Here is a 21,446-nt window from a genome sequence, read left to right as displayed (position 1 = left end):
TACCTCAGCCATGCCCTCTGCCTGCATTTGTAGGTCTCCTTTTTGGTCCCTAATCAGCCCCACCCCTCCTCTTACTACCCGTTTACTATTTAAATGCATATGGAAGACTTTTGGATTCCCTTATATGTTAGTTGCCAGTCTATTCTCATACTCTCTCTTTGCCCCTCTTATTTCCTTTTTCACATCCCCTCTAAACTTTCTATATTCAGCCTGGTTCTCACCTGACATCTACCATAAGCTAACTTGTGTCTCCACTGCTAACCCACTGTAATTTCCTGCAAGGCCCTCATTATGTGTGTTGAGTGGTAATATTGCTCCTGATAGGTTCACAGCCACTAAGAAGGAGGTAAATTCAAAGCTACAACCAGTTAAAGGGGCACATGTGTTTCTGCAGAGCAGCAGCCAAATTATAAGCAGCCTCAGGGGTGTCAGTAGTTCGAAGGGCTGCCAGATCCTTGGGCACATCTGTGGAGGTTCTCTTGATTGAAGTGATTCCTGCTCCTCCTGGCCCACAAGGAAACACTTTTTTTTAAAACTTACCTTGCTGGGCTTCTTCTGGCCCTAGTTCTTGTTTCCGGCAGGTTTAGCTGTACGTCATCACTGCTCCCCCACTATGGCCTCAGGCTAAAATAGCAAATCAGGCCCAATTAAAATATCAACGGAACAAGATCTGCATGTTTAAAGAGGACCTCGTTGGCTTTGGTCGGAGTCCTTGTCACCTGCAAGCCTGCAATTTAATAGTGCCGTTCACCAGATTGGGACGGGAAAGGAGTGGGTAAGTCCACCACTCCATTTTAACTGCCACTGCCCCTGTCTAGTTTCCGATTTAAATATACCAGCATGTTTATGCTATATATTTGACATGCACCAGTGCTTCTCGCTTTATCGACATTTTGCCTCTTATTCCATTACTGTGTTGAAGGCTGATGCGAGTTGTTCTATCCTTGAAGTATTGATCTTAATGACATGTATGGGTAATGCATTTGATGTAGTGGACATGGGTTTTAGCAAGGCTTTTGACAAGGTCCCACATGGCAGACTGGTCAAAAATGTAAAAGCCCATGGGATCCAAGAGATAGTGGCTAGTTGGATCCAAAATTGGCTCAGTGGCAGGAAGCAAAGGGTAATGGTTAACGGGTGTTTTTGCGACTGGAAGGCTGTTTCCAGTGGGGTCCCACAAGGCTCAGTACCAGGTCCCTTGCTTTTTATGGTATATATTAATGATTTGGACTTGAATGTGGGGGGGCTTGATCAAGAAGTTTGCAGATGATACAAAAATTGGCCGTGAGGAGGAAAGCTGTAGATTGCAGGAAGATATCAATGGACTGGTCAGGTGGACAGAAAAGTGACAAATGGAATTCAATCCAGAGAAGTGTGAGGTAATGCATTTGGGGAGGGCAAACAAGGCAAGAGAATACACAATAAATGGGAGGATACTGAGACGTGTAGAGGAAAAAAGGGACCTTGGAGTGCATGTCCACAGATCCCTGAAGGTAGCAGGACAGGTAGATAAGGTGGTTAAAAAGGTATACGGGATACTTTCCTTTATTAGCCGAGGCACAGAATATAAGAGCAGGGAAGTTATGCTAGAACTGTATAAAACATTGGTTAGGCCACAGCTTGAGTACTGTGTACAGTTCTGGTCACCACATTACAGGAAAGATGTAATTGCACTAGAGAGGGTACAAGAGGGGATTTACAAGAATGTTGCCAGGGCTGGAGAATTTTAGCTATGAGAAAAGATTGGATAGGCTGGGGTTGTTTTCTTTGGAACAAAGGAGGCTGAGGGGAGATTTAATTGAGGTATATAAAATTATTATGGGACCACATAGAGTGGATAGGGAGGACCTATTTCCCTTAGCAGAGGGGTCAGTGACCAGGGGGCATAGATTTAAAGTAATTGGTAGAAGGATTAGAAGGGAGCTGGGGAGAATTTTTTTCACCCAGAGGGCGGTGGTGGTCTGGAACTCACTGTCTGAAAGGGTGGTAGAGGCAAAAACCCTCAACTCATTTAAAAAGTACTTGGATGAGCACTTGAAGTGCCGTAACCTACAGGGCTACAGACCAAGTGCTGGAAAGCAGGATTAATCTGGATATCTCTTTTTCAGCCGGCACGGACACGATGGGCTGAATGGCCTCCTTCTGTGCCGTAACTTTCTATGATTCTATGTATGGAAAGCTAACGGTACCTAATATTGTCAACTAGAGGGGCTCTAGTTGACTCATACAAGTCATCATAAGGTCATAAGTGGGGTTGTTCGCTGATGATTGCACAGTGCTCTCTTCGCAATTCCTCAGATAATGAAGCAGTCCATGCCCACATGCAGCAAGGTCTGGACAACGTCCACGCTTTGGCTGATAAGCGGCAAGTAACATTTGTGCCGCACTAGAGCCAGACAATGACCCTCTCTACCAAGAGAGTGCGTAACCATCTCCCCATGACATTCAATGGCCGAATCCCCTATCAGCAACATCCTGGGGTCACCAGTGACCAAAAACTCAACTGGACCAGCCACATAAATGCTGTGGCTAGGTATTCTGTGGCGAGTGGCTCACCTACTGACTCCCCAAAGCCTCTCCGCCACCTACAAGGGACAAGTTAGGAGTGTAATGGAATAGTCTCCACTTGCCTGGATGGAGGCAGCTGCAACAACATTCAAGAAGCTCGACACTATCCAGGACAAAGCAGTCCACTTGATCGACAGCCCACCCACCACCTTAAACATCCACTTCCTCCACCACTGGCGTATTGTGGCTGCAGTGTGTGCTATCTACAGGATGCAATGCAGCAAGTCGCCAAGGCTTGATTGGCAGCACCTTCCAAACCCGCGACTTCCACTACCTAGAAGGACAAGGGCAGCAGGTACATGGAAATACCATCAACTCCAAGTTCCCCTCCAAGTCACACACCATCCCGACTTGAATATGTGTTGCGATTGCTTCATCGTCGCTGGGTCAAAATTCTAGAACTCCCTCCCTACTTCACCTGATGGACTGCAGCAGTTCAAGAAGGCCGCCCATCACCACCTTCTCAAGGGCAACTAGGGATGGGCAATAAATGCTGGCAATGCCCGTATCGTAACAATGAATTTTTAAACATTCCCTAATTATTGACAAACTTCAGTGTATCAATTCTGCAGCTTTCTGACATCTGATGTACACAATAACTCAGAACACATTTCCAGTTCTAGTACATTAGCTCCACATTGTTCACAACATATAACCCAACTTTAACATTGATTAAAATGCCAAATAAAGACAATTATTGAGGACAGACCTAATATAAATAAGCCATTTTGTCCCATATTTTGGGAGTGCATAAATCTGTTTTAGAAATCAAATTAAAAGCAAAGCATTATATCACCCACTGATGCATTATTTTGCAATGACTCATATGATATAAATGGAAGTGTATGCAACAAGATGCAGCTACTTGAGAGATGTATTTACAAAATGCAGTGCTTATTAAAGCCCAAACCACGGTGTGCTGTTTCAGACAGACCTGCGCAAGCAGTCCGTGACCATGTGCCAGAATTCAGCCCCTGCTGTGCATTAATCTGCACCAATTCAGCTGAATGTACACACATGTATTCAGGCTAAGTTGCATAATTCTTTTCAGTACAGAATTTTTGACTAGAAACCATGAATGCAGATACATTGCTATATCCGGCACCTACAAAAACTATGCCACAGTACCAATCACATAAACAGCAATGCACAGTGTGCGTTGCTGTTTATGTTAGATGATGTATCTTATTATAGTACTGAAATCACAGTGTGCTCTGACCTTTCTTAAACTAATTTGTTCTGCACACTTGCTGAAAAGCAGGTCAGGAAAATATCTGCCCACTCATAATAAGACTGACAGATTTGAATGATGAGAAACATCAGCACTCCTGTAATCTGCTTTCACATTGGATCAGCTGTATTCAACAACACTCTTCACAGTGCAAACTCTGCATCTTATACAGGCTGTATTTCAGCAATAATCAATACTAAAACCTACTGTTACTCATATTCCATTACCTCATGATTAAGTGCAGAGTTTTATTTGGGAAAATAAGATGACCAAATATTTCATCCTGTTTCTATCCACATAATATAGAATATCAATGGAACTACTTAAATCACAAGACAGAAAGAGGGAGAGAAAAAGAGAAACTCATTAGTAAGTATTTGCTTCCAACGTTTTATGAACCAACAATTAAAATTGAAAAGAAGAAACTGGAGGTCTATAGCAACCTCTTCAGGTGAAAAGAATTACTTACGACACAGAAATTGCAGTTGAGCACTATAGTAGGAAACTGCTAACTTAAGATCACAAGATGTTGGTGTGCTTCAATGGCTGAAGCTGAAGACTGAAAACATTATTACACAGTCATTTTTGTAGTCTAATGGACAATAGTTTAGCTTATTTTAGCAGATGAATATACTTGTTTAACTTAAAAGAAAATCCTTTTCAATCATTGTGTACAGTTAGAGCATGGGTTTTGCTGCATCAAAGGTCAATAGTCTCCATTCTGATATGTTGATCTCACTAAAGAAAACTACTGCCCAATTATATTGCTATGGACAACTGTGGAAACTATTTTCTCCCACTATCTAGTCTACTTTTTCTTTTGTTGTCACTCTCATGTTACCCTGCTCTAGTGTTTATTAAGGAGGCTATCATATAGACCCCTAAAAAGGGGTCAAAGATTACCAAGTATTTTCCTAGCCTTAGTGCGAGACTGATCACTCACTCCAACTATGATATAATTGCTTTACAAACATGTTTGTGATGGGGTTTCATCAAAGCAGAGGGATGCATTTTCTCGTCACCAGCTGATAAGCCGTTGTGGTTTGGATGTTGTGGGGGCTCCTTAATCACTCAGAGAAAACCCAGTAGTCAGAGAAATGGATCTGAGGAGGCTGATAAGACAGGTCATGGTCTCTAACATTCCAGACCACTTTGTGGATTAGCTAGATTTGTGGACAGGGCCAGGTTTTGTATAGAAGCTTGCCTGGCTGTGGCCTCTCTATGTTGCAATATATTTGGTGTATGATTTTCAGGTGACCCTCTGTCTTTTACTGCATGTGGTAATTGGGAGGGTTTGCCTCTGTATTTCAGTGTATTCCTTTTCAGTTATCTTGTAGCCTGGGTCTCCATGCCCCTATTAAGCAGTTCAGTGGAATCTGCCAACATGAAAATGAGCCGAGTGTACTGGGTATCTTTGGAGCACAGATGCTGTAGCTCTAACGGAGTCAACTCACATTGAAGTTTATGGAATGTCACTGAGTTTAAGAGGAAGTGCTCCATTTGGAAGTACTGGAGCTGATCCAGTCATGTGAGGAGGAATTTCTTCACTGGCTGTTGAAATGTGATGATATGGTCCTTCTGCAAAATGTGGTCTTGTTATTACAGGTTCTGAATTTGTTTAATGCAAGTGCTCCCAGGGGTTACCTGTTGTGCCAGATTGGGGAAAAGGCTGACAGGCCAAGTGGTATCTTCAGGAAAAAACAGGCCATTGTGTGGTCAGAACAGATTTCAGATATTTAGAGGTGGAATTCTCTTATTGTCGCACAGATGTCCTATGCCAGAGACATAAGCCTAGATTTTCTGATTGTAATGTAATTGATGTTACAGTCAGAGAATCTAGGCCATCGGCTCCATTTTAAAATAGCTGAAACTTTCCTACTACATGTAGGACACCAGAGCCATCAATGGTACACTAGAGTACAATCATTCTATTACACAAAAAGAGGAAAATACTATAAGCAGGTTTGCAATCCTGGAAAACTCTTCACATGCAAAACTCTTCACAGGCTTGAGACCTGCTCAGCTTTATTTTGTATTTATTTTACTGTGAGTGAGTGATCAGTCTCGCACTAAGGCTAGGAAAATACTTGGTAATCTTTGACCCCTTTTTAGGGGTCTATATGATAGCCTCCTTAATAAACACTAGAGCAGGGTAACATGAGAGTGACAACAAAAGAAAAAGTAGACTAGATAGTGGGAGAAAATAGTTTCCACAGTTGTCCATAGCAATATAATTGGGCAGTAGTTTTATAAGAAGAGCAAAAATAAGCTGGAGCTGGCCCGTAGCGCAAATGCACATGTGCCAACTGCTCAGGGGGTAAGCAATGCCAAATTTTGTGATGAGAATCCCTTCCTCTAATTTGAATAAACTACCGGCTGGAGTACACCCAGCAAAACCAATTAATCCATGGAGCAAAATGTATTTGAAAACTCAGAATGTTAATGTTATTTTACTGCAACGGAAATCACCATTTCTTTTGAAGAAACCTACCCAAGCAATTCAGGTCCCAAGATCCTCCACACACCTACTTTTTATGATTGTAAACAATTTTACAACACCAAGTTATAGTCCAGCAAAATAAAATTGCTGGACTATAACTTGGTGTTGTAAAATTGTTTACAATTGTCAACCCCAGTCCATCACCGGCATCTCCACATCATGACTACTTTTTATGGGCAAGCTCACACAATGAGTGGAACCTCATTTGAAGGTGTGAAATTGGGCTTGAGACCTGCTCAGCTTATTTTTGTATTTAAACAAGGCATGCGCAGTAATCGGGCCTCTCCCACACTATGAAATCGAGCAGCACAAAATGCAGCATGCAAAATGCAATCAAGCAAGCCAAATCGCGTGTCTGATTTTACGGCCCCAATTTTTAAGTTTAAGAGGACTCCCAGGAGTTATATGGCATTGCAGCACAATCCATTCAGTGGAGTACATCATCATGTATTGAATGGTTATCATGCCACAACTCCCCAACCAGAACATTTCCAATCTATGCTGTACTATGGGAGGTATGAAATGGAGGGCACATGCATCCCTATAGGAAAGGAGCATAACACTAGAGTGAAAGTCATGCCAGATGATTCTAGATTCTTCCTGACTAATTCAATAATGGTGTCAGCAAAGGTTTTGGAGCAGGTTGTTATGTCTCAAATCTCAATAAATAGTGGTATGGTGAAATCTAAAGATAACAAAAACATTTCAATAACATCACAATTATACTTAGTTGATAAAAATGATGTGTGTAACATATCAGTTCCAAGGGATATTAATTACTGCAATTTCAATGGAATAATTCCAAATATAATGGAAGGGGTCAAGAAAGAGTAAACTAACTGCATCACTGTTTTTTTTTAATTGCCAGGATAATTAACTTGCACTTCTTTCACACTACAGTTCATAACACATAATATGAATTTCACTTGTTTTCAACTACACTTATAAGTTTAGACTCCATCTTTGCACTATGTAATGGACACTGGAAATCATGCATTATGGTAAGATTGAGTGCCAATGTGGCTTAGTTGGTAGCAGTCTCGCCTCCGAGTGAGTTCAAGCTTCACTCCACTGTATAAGCACATAAATTAGGCTGACCTTCCAGTACTGTATCGAAGGACTGCTTCATTATTGGAGTTGATTTGTTTCAGATGAGATGTTAAACCAAGATCCTATCTGCCTGTTCTGGTATATATTAAACCTCCTAACCTTGTGTTATTTTTATTTGAGGCAGAGGCGGGAGTTCTCTTGCTATCCTGTCCAACATTTTTCCCACAAAATCATTTCATTGCTGTCCGTGGGATCTTGCTATGTGCAAAATGGCTGCCACATTTGCCTATAAAACAACAGTTACTGCACTTCAAAATAAATCATTGGATGAGAAGCGCTTCAAGATATGGTAGGGCACTATATAAATGCAAGTCTTTCTTTTTGTCTTTCACTGTTTACTAATATCCATTCTAGCAACTGTTGGAGGATATTGAATGGTGAGTAACCGGGAGAAAAAAAAATGTAGCCAAGAAATGAGGAGATTTGTTCTTTAAATTTTAAATCTGTTAATAGAACATGTTCCAAATTAAAAAACTGTTTCAGGTTTAAAATTATTTGTAAATTTTTTTTATTTTACAATGTGTTTTATTAATTCTGGGGCAACGTTTTGCTTTGTGAATTGTTATATCGGGGAAAACATTTGAAGTGATATCACATGTTCAGAGGGAGCATGGAAAACATTTCATGTCATAAATAAGGCATGCAGGTCATTCCCAAATGATTTTTTTTCTGCATTCTAGTCACTTTCACATAATATGCTATTTATGCCACGTCTGTTAAAAATTATTGGTAATTTTAATGAGTCTTTATGTGACGAGAATGAAGGAAAATTCAGGACTTCAACCATTCACTTACTTTTACGTTGGAAGGAAGGATCCTTTGTGACTTCATGCTGTGCTGTTGGGTTCATACTATAAGCGGAAGTCTGGCTCAGGATGGTGCTGCCGTCCGTAGAGTGGGGGTCTCTGTTCTCAGTTTGAGCTGTACACACTAAAACAGAAATTTCTGTGATGTATCTATGTGTGTCTATGAAAAGAATTTATTTGGAATTGTTCAAATTATCAAATGGTGGCTAAAATTGCTATTAAAAAAATCTGCTACATCAATACAGTAAATATTGCCTCATAGCTTTGGTGATTGTGACTTGGATTTGGTGCCACACATTTCATAAAACAAGTATCTTTTTTAAAGAAATTTATGTACTATTTAAATTTGACTGTTCAGTATACTATATAGCTCCGTCCTTTGATTTTTTTTTTATTCGTTCATGGGATGTGGGCGTCGCTGGCGAGGCCAGCATTTATTGCCCATCCCTAATTGCCCTCGAGAAGGTGGTGGTGAGCCGCCTTCTTGAACCGCTGCAGTCCGTGTGGTGACGGTTCTCCCACAGTGCTGTTAGGAAGGGAGTTCCAGGATTTTGACCCAGCGACAATGAAGGAACGGCGATATATTTCCAAGTGGGGATGGTGTGTGACTTGGAGGGGAACGTGCAGGTGGTGTTGTTCCCATGTGCCTGCTGCTCTTGTCCTTCGAGATGGTAGAGGTCGCGGGTTTGGGAGGTGCTGTCGAAGAAGCACCTCCCAAGGGCATTCTCAAGGGGGAGGGTGAGCAGGCAGAGGTCGTGGTCCACATTGGGACCAACGACATAGGTAGGAAGGGAGATGAGGTCCTGCATCAAGAATTTAGGGAGCGAGGTAGCAGATTAAAGAGCAGGACCTCAAAGGTTGTAATCTCTGGATTACTCCCAGTGCCACGGGCTAGTGAGTATAGAAATAGGAGGATAGAACAGATGAATGCGTGGCTAAAGAGTTGGTGCAGGAGGGAGGGTTTCAGTTTCCTGGATCACTGGGCCTGCTTCTGGGGAAGGTGGGACTTGTACAAGTCGGACGGGTTGCACCTGAACCAGAGCGGGACAAATATCCTTGCGGGGAGGTTTGCTAGCACTGTTGGGGGGGGTTTAAACTAACTTGGCAGGGGGATGGGATACAGAGTGGAGCTACAATAGGGGGTGATGTGCAGCCAAATATAGAGAAAAAAACAAGTCAGCTTGGAAGACAGGGCAAATATGTGAGGGCAAGGCTGGATGGCATCTATTTTAATGCAAGGAGTCTTGCGAATAAGGTGGATGAACTAAAGGTGTTGATAAACACATGGGAGTATGATATTGTTGCTGTCACAGAGACATGGTTGAGGGAGGGGCAAGACTGGCAGCTCAATATTCCGGGGTACAGAATCTTCAGGCGAGACAGAGGGGGAGGTATAAGAGGAGGGGGGGTCGCAATATTAATTAAAGAATCAATTACTGCCATAAGGAGGGATGATATATTAGCAGGTTCCTCTAATGAGGCCATATGGGTGGAGCTTAAAAACAAAAAGGGGGCAAGCACTTTGATGGTAGTGTACTATAGGCCCCCAAACAGTCAGGGGGAGATAGAGGAACAGATATGTAGGCAAATCTCAGAAAATTGTACAAATAATAGGGTAATAATAGTGGGGGATTTCAACTTCCCCAATATTAACTGGGATACTCAGAGTGTAAAAGGCTTAGAGGGTACAAAATTCTTAACGTGCATCCAGGAGAGCTTTTTGAGCCAGCATGTAGAAAGTCCCACAAGAGAGGGGGCGGTACTGGACCTAATTCTAGGGAATGTGGCCGGCCAAGTGGAAGAAGTGCTAGTAGGTGAGCACTTTGGTGACAGTGACCATAATTCGGTGAGATTTAAGGTGGTCATGGAAAAAGATAGGGAGGGGCCGGAAATAAAGGTTCTAAATTGGGGGAAGGCCGATTTTAATAGGATAAGGCAGGATCTGGCCAAAATGGACTGGGATCAGCTGCTTGTAGGAAAATCCGCATCGGAGCAATGGGAGTCTTTCAGAAGGGAGATTGAGACCATACAATGGCAACATGTTCCCGTAAAGGTCAAGGGTGGTTCCAAGAACTCCAGGGAACCTTGGATGTCAGGGGATATACGAGAATGGATTAGGAAAAAAAGGAGGGCTTTTGGCAGATACAAAAGGCTAAAGACGGAGGAAGCCCTAGAGGAGTACAAAAAGTGCAGGGGGATACTTAAAAAAGAAATTAGGAGATCAAGGAGGGGCCATGAAATAACACTGGCGAGCAAAATAAAGGAAAATCCTAAGATGTTTTATAAGTGTATTAAGGGTAAGAGGATGACTAGGGAAAAAATAGGGCCCATTAGGGACAAAAATGGCAATCTGTGTGTGGAGCCGGCAGATGTAGGAGGGGTTCTAAATGAATTTTTTGCATCTGTTTTCACTGTGGAGAAGGACGATGTAGACATAGAAATACGGCAGGGGGACTGTGATATACTCGAACATATTAACATCGAGCGGGAGGAGGTATTGGCGGTTTTAGCAGGCCTAAAAATGGATAAATCCCCAGGCCCGGACGAAATGTATCCCAGGCTACTGTGTGAGGCAAAGGAGGAGATTGCGGGGGCTCTAACACATATATTCAGAACCTCTCTGGCCACAGGGGATGTGCCAGAGGACTGGAGAACCGCTAATGTAGTACCATTATTCAAGAAGGGGAGTAGGGAAAAACCGGGGAACTACAGGTCAGTGAGCCTAACATCAGTGGTAGGAAAATTATTGGAAAAAATTCTGAAGGACAAAATTAGTCCCACTTGGAGAAGCAAGGATTAATCAGGGATAGTCAACATGGCTTTGTCAAGGGAAGATCATGTCTGACTAATTTGATTGAATTTTTTGAGGGGGTGACTAGGCGTGTGGATGAGGGTAACGCAGTGGATGTGGTATACATGGATTTCAGTAAGGCCTTCGATAAAGTCCCCCACAGGAGACTGGTCAAGAAGGTACGAGCCCATGGAATCCAGGGTGCCTTGGCACTTTGGATACAAAACTGGCTTAGTGGCAGAAGGCAGAGGGTGATGGTTGAAGGTTGTTTTTGTGACTGGAAGCCTGTGGCCAGTGGGGTACCACAGGGATCGGTGCTGGGTCCCTTGCTGTTTGTGGTCTACATTAATGACTTGGATATGAATGTAAAAGGTATGATCAGTAAGTTCGCTGATGATACAAAAATTGGTAGGGTGGTAAATAGCGAGGAGGATAGCCTCAGTCTGCAGGACGATATAGATGGGTTGGTCAGATGGGCGGAACAGTGGCAAATGGAATTTAACCCGGAAAAGTGCGAGGTGATGCACTTTGGAGGGACTAACAAGGCAAGGGAATACACAATGAATGGGAGGACCCTAGGCAAGACAGAGGGTCAGAGGGATCTTGGTGTGCAAGTTCACAGATCCCTGAAGGCGGCGGAACAGGTAGATAAGGTGGTAAAGAAGGCATATGGGATACTTGCCTTTATTAGCCGAGGCATAGAATATAAAAGCAAGGAGGTTATGATGGAGCTGTATAAAACACTGGTTAGGCCACAGCTGGAGTACTGTGTGCAGTTCTGGTCGCCACACTACAGGAAGGATGTGATCGCTTTGGAGAGGGTGCAGAGGAGATTCACCAGGATGTTACCAGGGCTGGAGCGCTTCAGCTATGAAGAGAGACTGGGAAGATTGGGTTTGTTTTCCTTGGAGCAGAGGAGGCTGAGGGGGGACATGATTGAGGTGTACAAAATTATGAGGGGCACAGATAGGATGGATACTAAGGAGCTTTTTCCCTTCGTTGAGGGTTCTATAACAAGGGGACATAGATTCAAGGTAAAAGGCGGGAGGTTTAGAGGGGATTTGAGAAAGAACTTTTTCACCCAGAGGGTGGTTGGAGTCTGGAACTCACTGCCTGAAAGGTTTGTGGAGGCAGGAACCCTCACAACATTCAAGAAGCATTTGGATGAGCACTTGAAATGCCATAGCATACAAGGCTACGGACCAAATGCTGGAATATGGGATTAGAGTAGACAGGGCTTGATGGCCGGCGCGGACACGATGGGCCGAAGGGCCTCTATCCGTGCTGTATAACTCTATGACTCTAAGCCTTGGCGAGTTACTGCAGTGCATCCTGTGGATGGTATACACTGCAGCCACAGTGCGCCGGTGGTGAAGGGAGTGAATGTTTAGGGTGGTGGATGGGGTGCCAATCAAGCGGGCTGCTTTATCTTGGATGGTGTCGAGCTTCTTGAGTGTTGTTGGAGCTGCACTCATCCAGGCAAGTGGAGAGTATTCCATCACACTCCTGACTTGTGCCTTGTAGATGGTGGAAAGGCTTTGGGGAGTCAGGAGGTGAGTCACTCGCCGCAGAATACCCAGCCTCTGACCTGCTCTCGTAGCCACAGTATTTATATGGCTGGTCCAGTTAAGGTTCTGGTCAATGGTGACCCCCAGGATGTTGATGGTGGGGGATTCGGCGATGGTAATGCCGTTGAGTGTCAAGGGAAGGTGGTTAGACTCTCTCTTGTTGGAGATGGTCATTGCCTGGCACTTGTCTGGTGTGAATGTTACTTGCCACTTATCAGCCCAAGCCTGGATGTTGTCCAGGTCTTGCTGCATGCGGGCTCGGACTGCTTCATTATTTGAGGGGTTGCGAATGGAACTGAACACTGTACAGTCATCAGCGAACATCCCCATTTCTGACCTTATGATGGAGGGAAGGTCATTGATGAAGCAGCTGAAGATGGTTGGGCCCAGGACACTGCCCTGAGGAACTCCTGCAGCAATGTCCTGGGGCTGAGATGATTGGCCTCCAACAACCACTTCCATCTTCCTTTGTGCTAGGTATGACTCCAGCCACTGGAATCATTTCCGATCATCCCCTTCATGTCCTTTCATGAATGGATAAAAAGTCTCCAGAGAACCAGCTTATCACCTTTCTCAAGTTTAATCAACAGTTGCCCTTTGATAACACCATCTTTAGTATTTCTTCACCTTTCATCATTCTTGGCCTCATTATGCCACAACCTCAAAAAGGACACCCTATTGCCAAAGCTACCTCCAAGAAGCTTGATTTACTCTTTCTTACCAAACTTCTCTTCCTTTCCTCAACTCTTAACTCTGTGGGACTAATAGTGAAGATGGGCACAGTGTGGCTGGAGCACCACTCAGGTGCTCCAGTTTGCGTGAAGATTCCTTGCTTCCTTTGCACGCAACTTGGTGGGAGCTTTAGGTATATTGTAGGCCTCAGACCGCAGCACCCAATGAATCACAGCACATCAGACACCTACCATCATATTATCTGCCCTTTTGGAAAATCCAAGTCCATCCAAGGTTAAAACACTGCTCCCATCTCTTATCTTTATCCTCCAATCTCTCTTCATCAAAATATGGAAAATCTCAAGACAGGAAGAGATCACGTCCATCTAGGCTGCCTTCCTGTCTTAGCAGTTGTAACCAATAATGTGTTTCTAGTCAAGAAACTTGTCCATTTTTACATTGAAGAAATCCAAGTTACTTGCTCCTATAACCTCTCTTGATTAGCTCATCCAAAACCCAACCACCCTCTCAGTAAAGTAATATTTCCTTACATCCTGCCTGAATCTACCTCTTCTCAGCTTATACTTACAACCCCTTGTTCTGCTACTGCATGTCAATACAAATAGCCCTGACTGATGATCTACATCCCTAAGCTTTATTAATTTGAAAACGTTAATCATAGTCCTCCTTAGTCCTCTACTCTATATGGAGCAAAATCCCAGTTATTTGAGCCTATCCTCATATGTTTTATTCTCTATCCTCTTTTCATCTTAGTAGCTCTTCCCTGTAGCTTTTCCAGATCAGTTACATCCTTTCCGCGTTCCAAAACTGCACATAATACTTCAGATAGGGCCTGACCAATGCTCTAAATAATGACAGGATTACTTCCTTTGATCTGCACTCCTGAGGCATCCTGTTTATAATATTCATCTAAAATATATATTGTGTTGAACAGCTATTTGTATTCTAGATGCACGTATACTCTACAACTCTGATGCTGTGGATCAGAAGGTGCATTGGCTGTGGTTAATGAGTTAGACAAAACAGTTACTATAAGCCTGCATTGGTGGTTTTGTTTTCTGGTTAAAAAAGTAATCGTTCCGTGAGTTATCTCATTTTTGTTTTTGACATGTGCCTTGGACCACAGACATATTACATTTAATCTTTAAATATTTTTTTGAAGTATAGTGTATCCCTGTCTTTATAACTTGTTCTGCAGCTTTCCTACACTCAGGATTTTACACCTAAAATAACTACAAAGTATCCTTTAGTGTAAAATTCACTTCATAGTTACGTTAATGAGATAGTTTGGGTCTGCTTAAAGAGCGTAACAGTACAATATTTACACTGTAATGCAATAGCTTGCAACTGCTTAAAAAGTATACAGTACAATATTTACACTGATTGGACTCAAAAGATAAATCAACAAATGACAGATTAGCATCTGTAATGATGTGGAGGATGAAGCGAAGCTGCGCACTTAAAAAAAATAATTAAAAGGATAGGTACATATAACAGAGATATACTTAAGTGAACTAGACTCCAATAGGACTGAGCAGCCATGTGGTGATCCATTAGAAAAATAATGTTGAGCTGGATTTATTTATTTAATGTTTGTCCAAGGATGTAGTTACCAAAAGCTCAATTTTCAAAAAGTGTGCAACTTCTGTTGTGGAAATTCACATATGGGCCACATTTAAAGTGTTTGTCGATTGTTTGGAGTTTCTGCATTCATACATAATTATTCTATTTAAAGAACCCGTAAAGACATAAATGTCCTAAGTATGCACCAATTATGTCATTCCCACAACAACTAGAGAAAGCATCAGTGGTCAGTGCTTCTGGGATGGAGAATTGGACATTACATGGGGTTACCTAATAGAGGACAGTCAAATATGTGAAAATACCATGGGAATTGAAATTTCTACTATGTATACATGCATATATATGGAACAGGGCTTCAGACTGCTAAGATGAAAATCCTTTCATTGTTTCATTTAAAGAAACAAAGAGCAGGGAACCTGGTGGTGCAGTCTGCTAGACATTACCATTTCACATATGAAACCTGGGTTCAAATCTAGCCCAAACTGTGGGATGAAAGTGTCCGCCTACTGGCTACAAGGATAATATGTGAAATGAATTTGGGGTGAGAGGCAGGGAAAGCTCCAATCCAATTTCTAATTGGCATTAAATGGGAAATTTCACAGAGAAGGGCCATAGAATAGCTGGTGTGGGAAAAGCATCACTCTCGTGGTCTTGTGTTTGGGACCAAGGCACATTTCTCAGTCGCGGTAGAGGGAGTTTTACTCTGCATCTAACCATGCGATATCTGCCATGGGAGTGCTTAATGCTGATAGTGGGTATCTGAAAAGGAGAAAGTTCAGTTCTCCAGCACCAACAACCCCCACTTTGATGAACACAAAATTCACAGAAAAGCAATAAAAAACTGAAATAAATGAACAGAAAGGCATTGGCCCAGATTTTGCTGTAGTAGGACATCTAACGCTGTCCTGCCGTTTGTTCAACTTGCCCCTGCACCCTCCAGCTCGAAAAAATGTTGCCCACTAAGTTGCTGAATGTGCGTGTTGATAACAGCGCAGTGAGGGAAACAGGGCATCTGGGACCTGAGTGCACAGGGCATCTCCTTAACCAATGAGATTTAAGGATTGGGAAATAAACGACAGAAGGACTGAAGATGAGTGTGAATTAAAGGAGGTGAATTCAATGTCAAATCAGGTACAAAAAGAGAAATAAAGAGAGGGAAAGAAAGATTGGATTAAGAGAGAGGGAAAAAAAGAGACAGAAAGGAAAGCTAAGAAAAGAAAAAAATTTGTTTTTAAATTTTTTTTTAATTTCCTAAAACAATTCACAACCTGAAGTAATGAGACTGTACACTTATATTAGTTAATTTTTGGTTCCAGAGAGGTTGATTTGCAGTCATTAACACTTATCATGTCACTAAAAGAGTACTTACGCTTGTAATTACTAGCCCTAAATATCTGCGGTGAGTTTAGTTCGTATATACCATGCAAATACAGCAACTTCATGACATTCAATGCCTGCCAATGGTGAGGCACACAGCTAAATGTGGTTTTCGCGAAACTAAAGGCAGAGCGGCGCGACTCGGGCAGCAACGTTTGTATATTGGCATTTAACCGAGCATCTGCCCCTTGCTTCAAGTTGCTGTACCATTTACACATAAATAACAGTGTGCGCCACTAGCCTCACTGTTATTTTGAGAGCAAAATATGGCCCCTTATGTTTTCTACAGCAGTATGTGCTTTACCTGCTTATCAGATATCAACTGCATTTATCTCACATTTCATTAGTCAAGAGCACTCAAAGGAAACCTTGCAGCTTTTGCAAGAGCAATTTGGGGAAAAATAAATACTATAATTAGTTCTGTGGATTCTGAGTATTGGGTTTGAAGTAACTAGTTTTCTATATATTTATATAAATCTATATTTCTATATATAATACTAGAGGCATTATTGCAACTGCAGCATACAAATCATTTTTTAATTATTACAATTATATCAAATAAATACATTATCAACAGTATTAAATTGAAGCATCATATAAATTGCAGTGGAGGAGTTCTGGAAGTTGGGAAAAAATATTTTAGGTGAGAATTAAGAAAATGGAACAGATATCAATATTTTTAAAAGGGCTGTGCCTTCACAAAAAAAGTTTGACTGCATTATATTTTGTTTGGAAATAGAGGGAAGCCAGAACAGCCATACATGATTACATCACACATAACTGAACTCAAACTCACACAAGGTGGTCAGGTTCACAGATGATACAAAACTAGGGAGGGCTGATCAAATCAGGAAAAGGAATTAGACACAACCTGTAAGTAAGAAGGACATTGGCAGATAAATTTAATATAAATAAATGTAAGAGGTACTGCACATTGCAAGAAAATCGGGTGACATATTTTCTATGAATAGTGTAGAAATAGCCAAAGGTGAGGGTGAAAGAGATCTGGGGGTGTTAGTAGACCCAGCACTTAAACGCTATGTCACTGTGGAACAGCGATCAACAAACAAACAGAATGCTGAACTGTATTGGAAGTCAGGACAGTGTAAATAAGAGGCAGTTCACACATGACAATCTAGAAAACTAGCAAAAGCGAACAACTTCAAAAAGCTGACAGGGTCCCCAAGAATGACACTGATTATAAGCCTATGTCATTGGAAAGAAGGAGTAACATGGACTTTGTAACTTAAGCTATATATGCAACATTCCTTTACTTCATTTGAAGAAAAAAATAAGTAGATGAAAGTCTGAAGGGGGAATCCAAACTTTGAGGCACAAGATTGGTGGTACATTGCTGGGGGGGGTGGGGACATATTCCCTCAGAAAAAAAATGATTCATATTATTCACTTTAACCATGTTTGCATTTCACAATTAATAGATATTTAATCTTTAAAAAAGGAGAAACAAAGGGGCATTTGGATTTTCAAAATAATATAATTTCTCCAAAACTTATCAGCAGTCACATTTATACACGCAACCCCCGACCCCAGTTCACACAAACCCTACAGCCCCTCCAGACACGGCTGATAGATAGACTTCACTCCATCCAAATCCTCACCATTTCGCAGACACTGTTCTCCCCTAACTCTCCCAGTCCACATTGGGACTCTTTTTATTCTTCCCCCTGAATTCAATCTGGCCCTCTTCTCCCCCTCCAATGCAGTTAAAGCCGGCAAACAGCTCCCTCATCCCCATGGCACTCCAATCTACTTACTCCTCCCCCTGTTAATGGTGGCCCTCTTTTCTCCCTCAGTTAAAGATGACCCTCTTTCTCCCCTCCAGTTTACGCTGGTATTTCCACTCCCATTAAGCCTGGTGTTCTCTCTTCCCTTCAGCTAATGTTGACATTCTTCTTCATCCTCCACCCCAAAGTGCCACTCCCAGCTTCTGCCTCTTCTATCTTCCCTTCATTTACCCCTTCAATTCATTGCCATGTATTTCCTTCTCCCTTTCAGACCCCTTCATTCTTCCCCACATTATCATCCAGTTTCCATTTCATCGCCATCCATTGTCCCCCTTCATTGCCATCCATTGTTGCTCCCTAACTGCCATACAGATCTCTCCCACTCCTCCTGCTAAGGGACTGAAGCAGGGCCCCTTCCTTCTCAGCGCTGCTCCTGCTGTTAATGGCAGTGATCCTGCCAGCTATATACTTCAGGCAGGAGCTCCCATCTATCCTATAAAGTGGCTGGGATCACTGCTAAAAATGACGTTGAGGACAAAGGGGCTCTAGTTCAATCCGTTAGCAGCCAGACCCAGGTAGTAGCAGGGAAGGCAGGGAGTTGGTGGGGAGCTGAGACACAAGTAGAATGAGGGAAGTGGGAAAGAGAGAAATAGCAATGGGAAAAAGGGAGGAGTGGGCCCAGTTTGTGCTGATTTTTGTCAGCAAACACTGAGACGGCAAATGGGGCAACGGTTTAACATCTCATCCAAAAGACAGCACCTCAAACAGTGCAGCTTCCCTCAGTACTGCACTGAAGTGGCACCCTAGATTATGTGTTCAAGTCACTAGAGTTGAGCTTGAACCCCCGACTTTCTGGGAGTGCTACCGCTCAACGAGGCTGAATGATAGTTATAACAATGCAAGGACCCTCACCACCACAAACATACAAACTCAGATGGAGAATGAAAATGTATCAAAACAAGAGCAACAACCATAATATGAGTAGCATAATGATTGCAATTAGGCAATCATATCAGTCAATTGAATGATTTGAGTGAGTAAAACTATAACATTCTCAAATAATGCTTGTGTGGATTATTTTAGAATAGTCTAGTAGCACATTATGTTACCTTGAAGGATATTATACAGAGGATAATATATATCATTGAGCTATATCTGTTAGTCTCAGAGAAAAAAGTACATATTCCACTGTAGAAGATACCTGCTTTTATAATCCATTTTATTTTACATTCTAATTGGTGGGTGGCACTCAACACATACAATGGTAAATGTAGGGCATCAAAATAATAAATTACCCATATATTTTCTGATGCTGTAATGTAGAGTCATAGAGTCATAGAGTTATACAGCACGGAGAGAGGCCCTTCGGCCCATCGTGTCCGCGCCGGCCATCAGCCCTGTCTACTCTAATCCCATATTCCAGCATTTGGTCCGTAGCCTTGTATGCTATGGCATTTCAAGTGCTCATCCAAATGCTTCTTGAATGTTGTGAGGGTTCCTGCCTCCACAACCCTTTCAGGCAGTGAGTTCCAGACTACAACCACCCTCTGGGTGAAAAAGTTCTTTCTCAAATCCCCTCTAAACCTCCCGCCTTTTACCTTGAATCTATGTCCCCTTGTTATAGAACCCTCAACGAAGGGAAAAAGCTCCTTAGTATCCATCCTATCTGTGCCCCTCATAATTTTGTACGCCTCAATCATGTCCCCCCTCAGCCTCCTCTGCTCCAAGGAAAACAAACCCAATCTTCCCAGTCTCTCTTCATAGCTGAAGCGCTCCAGCCCTGGTAACATCCTGGTGAATCTCCTCTGCACCCTCTCCAAAGCGATCACATTCTTCCTGTAGTGTGGCGACCAGAACTGCACACAGTACTCCAGCTGTGGCCTAACCAGTGTTTTATACAGCTCCATCATAACCTCCTTGCTCTTATATTCTATGCCTCGGCTAATAAAGGCAAGTATCCCATATGCCTTCTTTACCACCTTATCTACCTGTTCCGTCGCCTTCAGGGATCTGTGAACTTGCACACCAAGATCCCTCTGACCCTCTGTCTTGCCTAGGGTCCTCCCATTCATTGTGTATTCCCTTGCCTTGTTAGTCCCTCCAAAGTGCATCACCTCGCACTTTTCCGGGTTAAATTCCATTTGCCACTGTTCCGCCCATCTGACCAACCCATCTATATCGTCCTGCAGACTGAGGCTATCCTCCTCGCTATTTACCACCCTACCAATTTTTGTATCATCAGCGAACTTACTGATCATACCTTTTACATTCATATCCAAGTCATTAATGTAGACCACAAACAGCAAGGGACCCAGCACCGATCCCTGTGGTACCCCACTGGCCACAGGCTTCCAGTCACAAAAACAACCTTCGACCATCACCCTCTGCCTTCTGCCACTAAGCCAGTTTTGTATCCAAAGTGCCAAGGCACCCTGGATTCCATGGGCTCGTACCTTCTTGACCAGTCTCCTGTGGGGGACTTTATCGGCCTGTAACTCACTTGAATATCTGTTGTTCTGTATTTTAAACCAGATGTAGTCCTACATCTGGTTTAAAATACAGAACAACAGATATTCAAGTGAGTTACAGGCCTATAGTTCCATCAAGAAATTCATATAAAATACAAGAGTGAAACTCAAGCGGTTTGTGAATATCAACTTATCTCTGGTTGAGTCTGCAGGATCAAGGTTGCTCACACCATGTTCATATGAGGGGGGGAAGGTGGGGTACAGATTATTCAACATATTTTGTTGTCCATTAGTTTTCATTTGCATAATATACTCAGGTGTGGCAACATGGTCTGCTGTCCTATATGGCCCTCAGTCTCTGGAGATTCTAAATTAGATCACTAAAATGTACAATTTTAGAGCACTATCACAGTACCTGAATTAAATTTCTATTTCCATGACTTATTGGCACTGTAAATATTACTGCATCATTCTTATTTTAGTCTGGGCTACTGCAGCAAGGAAGTTACTTTGCAACCTCCCACTCCAACATAAAATTAAACAATATTTTCTTCTAATATCAAATTTCAAACCACAAACATGGCATAATTAGAATATTTGATAAGTGGTTGAACACGCAATTTATTTTGTTGGTGAGCAGAAGCCACACAACTAACTTCTTTCGCTTTCTTCTTTGCAATTATTTGTTGGATAAATTTTGTATTCAGCATTTTTCCACTGAGTATCCTCCAGGCATGATTAACTCATGGAGCATGATCATATGGCCCGCACTCTGGCATTACAAGTTTGTTTTTGGCAGTAATTCTTGCAATACTTATAAGGAATATGAGTTTACATTTCTAGTTGTTAATTTCTAAAGTCTTACAATGTCATTTTTATATTATCTCACATATTATAATGTGGGAAGCAATATTAAATATGACTGTACTGCTGGGCATGGTTGTGTTTGTATGTCTGAGCACATGAACTTCAGAGGTTTACCTTGAAATTTTTTAACAGCAGTGA

The 21,446-nt window shown here is 42.3% G+C and overlaps 1 protein-coding gene across 1 annotated transcript in view; it reads right to left on the bottom strand.

Moving 5' to 3' along the window:
• Positions 1 to 21,446, bottom strand: part of LOC137332124 (protein phosphatase 3 catalytic subunit alpha-like) — a 463,527-nt gene that overhangs the window by 268,655 nt on the left and 173,426 nt on the right. The window contains exon 2 of the mRNA XM_067995834.1: positions 8,205 to 8,339. Coding sequence (XP_067851935.1) covers positions 8,205 to 8,339 — 135 coding nt within the window. The remainder of the gene's footprint in view (positions 1 to 8,204; positions 8,340 to 21,446) is intronic.

This window comes from Heptranchias perlo, chromosome 14, assembly GCF_035084215.1.
Source record: "Heptranchias perlo isolate sHepPer1 chromosome 14, sHepPer1.hap1, whole genome shotgun sequence".
Lineage (NCBI taxonomy): Eukaryota > Metazoa > Chordata > Chondrichthyes > Hexanchiformes > Hexanchidae > Heptranchias > Heptranchias perlo.
The sequence above is the reverse complement of the archived record's forward strand: the minus strand, read 5'-3'. Positions and strand labels throughout refer to the sequence as shown.